Raw genomic sequence first — 6,000 nt, 5'->3', positions numbered from 1 at the left:
ATATTTACAGAAATGTATATATATTTCAACATTTTGCTAGCTGTGAATTTGGACACAATTTTCTCTTTTCTTTGTCTTCCTTCTGCTTTTCAAATTCTCCTATTGAGGGAAGATAGATCAGCTGCTGGTATGAAGTAGACTCAATGAAAAGTATTACAGCATTGAGACAGACTTTGTTGTAGTTGGGAATGACTTGTTAAGGGCTCTCAACCTCATTTAATACATCCATTCTTATGAGCAAACTCAGGAGATTGTGAGTGGGGACACTGTTGCACAGGTTCTCCTCCTTTGCTTGTCAAAGGCCCCAATTGATAATATTGAAGTTGAAGAATCCTAAAGTAAATTTCTTAGTAATTCAGTCTTTCAATTCTTTTTTTAAGCATTTGAAAACAACATTACTTAGTAAACCAGGATTTGAGATGTATAACTGTATCATCAACATACTGAGGATAACCTACAGCATGCATTCTCCCAGCCGTTTCATGTAAATGCTTAAAAAAAAGAATTTCTTTCACTCCTGCAGGAAACTCCGAATCCCCGCTGTTTTGGGTTGCCGACTCAGTTTGAATCAGCCCAGAACCTCCCAAGAGGGGAGGGGAAGAAGGGGACTTGGTCTGTTCCCATTTAGGGGTCAGCATACCCCACAGTGCCTGGACCTGGTGCCTTCACCGACAATGGTGCGAAGGCGGCTAGCCACCATTAGCTGAGGAGACTATGTGCTGGAAAGAGTTGATTGAAGAATTGGAAGTCACCCGGAAAGAAAAGAGAATGTAAGATTTGTACTGGTGGTGAAAGGAGAATAATTCACCTGGAAGTTTGTCAACCATACCAATAGGAACCTGCTACTGATTATGCTGTCCGTATAACCTATTTTTCGTATGATTGGGTCAAACTAATGATGGATTAGAAATCTTGTTTCAATGAGTCATGGTGGCACTGTGGGTAGAGTGCAGTACTGCAGGCCACTAAAGCTGACTGCTAGATCTGCAGGTCAGCGGTTCAAATCTCATCACCGGCTCAAGGTTGACTCAGCCTTCCATCCTTCCGAGGTGGGTAAAATGAGGACCCGGATTGTGGGGGCAATATACTGGCTCTGTTAAAAAAGTGCTATTGCTAACATGTTGTAAGCCACCCTGAGTTTAAGGAGAAGGGCGGCATTAAAAAAATCAAATTAATAATAATAATAATAATAATAATAATAATAATAATAATAATAATAATAATATCAGAAGTCTGGTTTACCATCACAGGTATGGTATTTGCGAAACATAATTCCTAGTAATTTCACAATTTAGGAGATAAGGGAATCAATATCTTCCTGTATACTGCAGGTGTGTTCAAACTGGCAGGCCCAGGCCATGCTCACCCCAGCCCCATAATATCATGAGGCTGTCATGTAACAGCAACATGATGTGTCAAGTTTAATCCTCATGCTGTACAGCCTAACTTTCCTTGGGATATTAAATTAAATAAACCTTGGACAGTCTGAATCTTTGTTCCAGAGTCATGTGCTATGGCAGAAAAAGAATAATTTCTGAGTCACGCTTGAAGACACTATTCAATCAATGAAAGCCTAAGCATTTCAAAATAATTATATAACAAATGGACAAAAAACCACTGAAAGATAAATATAGTGATACCTCATCTTACAAACTTAATTGGTTCCGGGAGGAGGTTCGTAAGGTGAAAAGTTCGTAAGACAAAACAATGTTTCCCATAGGAAACAATGTAAACCTGATTAATGCGTGCAAGCAAACCCCCGCAAAAACAGAGCTCCACTGGCCGTTGCCGCCCGGCTCTCACCTTTTGAAATATCCGGGTGCTTCTCGTTGTTCTCCCGAACACTGGACCCAAAAAGTTCGGCAAAAGTTTGGGTTCGGGTTCCGGAGAATGCCGAGAAGTGCCACCGCCCAGCTGTCACCTTCTGAAACAGCCAGGGGGCTTCTTGGCGTTCTCCTGAACGCTGGACCTGGAAGTTCAGCAAAAGATCGCGTTCAGCATTCAGGTTCAGGAGAACGCCGAGAAGCGCCACCTTGCCAGAAGAACCGTGGAGCTGTCGGCCGGTCGGGAGGCTCAAACGGAGGTGGGGAATCCCAATAGGGAATTCCAGGGGCGGCGCTTTGATGTCACTGGAGTCCACATTTCGGCCGGTCAGAAAAGACATCTCCATGACGTCAAAGCTCTGCCCCTGGAATTCCCTATTGGGAATCTCCATCTCTGTTTGAGCCTCCCGACTGGCCGACAGCTCCATGGCTCTTCTGCGAAGGTGACAGCCAGGCAGTGGCACTTCTTGGTGTTCTCCCAAACCTGAACACTGAACTTGAACTTTTGCTGAACGTCTGGGTTCAACATTTGGGAGAATGCCGAAAAGCCCCCCAGCTGTTTCGGAAGGTGACAGCTGGGCGGCAGCACTTCTCAGCGGTCTCCCGAACCCAAACCCGAACTTTTGCCAAACTTCCGGGTTCGGTGTTCGCGGCGGCGGGTTTGTAAGGCAAAAGAAGTTTGTAAGAAGAGGCAAAAAAATTCAGAACCACGTGTTCGTATCTCGAAAAGTTCGTAAGACGAGGGGTTCATATCACGAGGTACTACTGTAGTTCCTTATATAACTAGGTCCTATGCAACTTCAATTGCATTTGAAAGTCTAATGATAACCAGTGCAACTTGGATAGGAAGGAAGTTATTTAGGCGTAATAGTTCAAACTAATGTATTCTGCACAAATTGCAGCAGAAAGACCACTTGTTTTACATTTATTTTCATAATCAGTTTGATATTAAAATTGTAAATTATTTTTTTATAAATGTCCATCATATATATTTTTCTTGAAATTTATGTACTTCATATTTTATGTACTTCATGGAATTTTTAAGTGCCATATTTATTTCATAAATATTTGGTCAAAAATTTGATAGAAACTTTTCTAACAAAGGTTATCTAGAGGAATATATAAATTATAAATTCTATAACCTTATCCATAAAATGTCAAAGCCAATAAAAGGAATACTGACAAGTGGAAAAGGAAAGACTTGAGAATTTCAGATGGTTAAAATTAATATGAACTTTATTAATACTTAAATCACTGAAACATAATATTTAATGAAACAGAATTACAATATTATTAAATATTCAGGAAATAATTAGTTGTGTTTAATTTACTTTAAAATTTTATTATAGTTTAAATGAATTAATACATATTTAATAATAATTAAATAATAAATATCATTAGTATTTATTAATAATAAAACCAAATAAAACATTTTCCATCGTCCTTTTCTGTTTTTAACATTGTCTTCTTATTTTTGCTGGAATACAATCTAGCATTCAATCATTCAATGGCCACATGAAACTCTGAGCTGAGAAAGATTGTACATTTTGCTTCCCCCAAGACAATTTTGAGAAGTAAAATATTTTGTACAGTGTCATTTGTATAATTATTCATATAATAATGGAATAATAATACATTATAATAATAAATTCATAAATTCGTTTATTTGTTTTCTGTTTCTTTAACAATTAAAGGAAATAATCTACTTAAACTTCAGTCTCCAATTTACAAATGGATTTTCAGAATATTTGCTACCAACTTTTTCATGGATTCTTTGACATCTTTGTTTCTCAGGCTATATATGAGGGGGTTAGCTATGGGTGGAAGAACTGTGTAAAGGAGTGAAGCTAGTTTATTTAGGTTTATGGTTTCAGTTTTTGGTATTAGATATACAACTATTAATGCTCCATAGAAAATAGAGACAACAAGCAGATGAGAAGAACAGGTACCAAAAGTCTTTCGTCTCCCAGTGGTGGTTGGAATTTTCAGGATGGTAATAATAATATACGCATAAGATGTCAGTGTCAACACAAAAGGAGGAAAAGTAAAGATGAATGAAACTATTATTGTGACATTTTTCACAAGGTTGATGTGATTGCAAGAAAGTTTTACCAATGGGAGGGAATCACAATAGAAGTGATCAATTTCATGTGGACCACAGAATTGTATTTTTATGACCATACCTAAAAATATAGAGGTAAATATCATGCTATTCAACCAAGAGGCAAGAACTAATTGAACACAAACTCTCACATTCATAATTGTTGTATATTGGAGAGGCTTGCAGACTGCTAAATATCTGTCAAATGACATCACAGAGAGGAGGTAGCACTCTGCACTAACTAGAAATGCAAAGAAATATAGCTGAGTAATACAACCAGAAACAGATATTTTCTTGTCCCCGGTCAGAAGACTAGCTAGAATTCTGGGCAGGATGGTTGAGCTGTAGAAAATCTCCAAGCAGGACAAATTTCCCAAAAATAAATACATAGGGGTATGTAAACGTTGATCATTCACAATAAGAAGAATAGCAATAATATTGGCAGCCATCGTCATAATATATATTACCAGAAAAAATAAAAACAGAAAGATCTGCATGTGATAAAATTCTCCAAATCCAAGAAGAATAAATTCTGTGATTTCTGTCTGATTTGTCCACATTATGATTCTTATAAGCTAATGTTGGTTCCTGAAATAATTATTAAACATGAGATTGTTTAGTGACGTCTATATTTCCAGAAGTATCTGTTAAATATTTGCTCACATTTTTAAAAAGAAATTGGTCTGTAAAATATATTTGAAACTTTATTTTCAGAATGGCACATGACCATCCTAATTCTGTGCATGTGCAAAGGGTAAAAGAACCCAAATGGCAGCATTTGAGCAGGTGGACTAAGCCTCACACTATTGTCGCTACCGAATCTCTGACCACCAGGATGCATGCCCAAACTAGGAGTATTTCACCCCTGTTTTAAATGATTTCAAAGATAAATCCAATTTCTTATGCTATTTTGAAATTATTTCAAATAAATATATAAATAACTTTTGAAAGAACTAATGGGTACATTAAATAAATAAAATAAATATATTTCAGGATATAGGCAGAGGTGGGCTGCTGCCCGGACGGGTGGTGGTGGTGAACGCAGTGGGATAGCAAAAATGGAGCTGCACCCCAGAGCACCCAATTTGCACTGAAACATATTGAAATAAAATGCAGGGTGTCCTGCATAAGCCATGCCCACAGTGTGGTAGTACAAAATTTAGTAGCCCTTCACTGGATATAGGATGCCAATAACAAAAGAAGATTCTGTTTTTCTCATTGAGTAATTTTTTTCTTCCAAAATTCAATTCATAAACTAATTAAATTATGAGTACCCTTAATTTTAGCATAAGATGATTGTAAAATGATCCACTGTTGCCCGTTCTCCTTTTTCTCCACAGTCTTTATTTCATCCTGCCAAATAAATATATATCTCTCGCCTGTTATTACTGACAGTGTTAATTTTTAATATCTATTTTTAGATATTGCAAGATTTATAAGATTTATAAATGAAATTTATATTTTATCTGATCATAACCACTTTAAATCTCATTCACATGAAAAATTTAAGATACTTTTCAACAATTCAATATTTTTAGTAAAGCATTTTAAAACAATAGTTGATTTATAACTGATAATAAAATAATATGATATAACTGATAATAAAATAAAATATTCACTGATATTACCAATAATCCAGGAAATAAATTATACAATATCTTCCTTTTTGCATGAATATGAAAATACTTGGTATAGATTTATACCAAGTACTTTCATATTCATGCAAAAAGGAAGATATCTACTCCTCATTCATTTGTTGACATCTTGTACCATACCAAAAAAATCATCTCCCTTTGGGAAGCATTTGACTTTAGTAAAAATAGTTGGCATCACATGAGACATATTCTCAAAGAAGGCTATAGAGATAATTATTAGCTGTAATCAGTGAAAAAAAATATAAACATGGAGTTGAATGTTGACATGCAGAAAATGTCTGAATAAAAGAACTTTCCCAACTTTCCCCCCGTCAATAATATCAAATACATAATTTGCATTTTATTCAATTTAAAATAATGCTTGAAAGTTTTTCCTTTTTTATTATTCACTAAATTATATTGATATTTAATCTTGCTTAGA

At 35.9% G+C, this 6,000-nt stretch overlaps 1 protein-coding gene across 1 annotated transcript; it reads right to left on the bottom strand.

Annotated features, from left to right (window-relative positions):
- Positions 1-3,548: 3,548 nt before the first annotated feature.
- On the bottom strand, positions 3,549-4,484 carry LOC139153924 (olfactory receptor 11L1-like). The gene has a single exon (XM_070728347.1). The coding sequence runs from the start codon at positions 4,482-4,484 to the stop codon at positions 3,549-3,551; it is 936 nt and encodes a 311-aa protein (XP_070584448.1).
- Between the last annotated feature and the right edge of the window lie 1,516 nt (positions 4,485-6,000).

The sequence above is a fragment of the Erythrolamprus reginae genome, chromosome Z (assembly GCF_031021105.1).
Source record: "Erythrolamprus reginae isolate rEryReg1 chromosome Z, rEryReg1.hap1, whole genome shotgun sequence".
NCBI lineage: Eukaryota > Metazoa > Chordata > Lepidosauria > Squamata > Dipsadidae > Erythrolamprus > Erythrolamprus reginae.
This window is presented reverse-complemented; position numbering and strand designations above follow the sequence as displayed.

Excerpts from the sequence above, each read along its gene's own strand:
- LOC139153924 (XM_070728347.1), bottom strand. The coding sequence starts at position 4,484 with ATGTGGACAAATCAGACAGAAATCACAGAATTTATTCTTCTTGGATTT.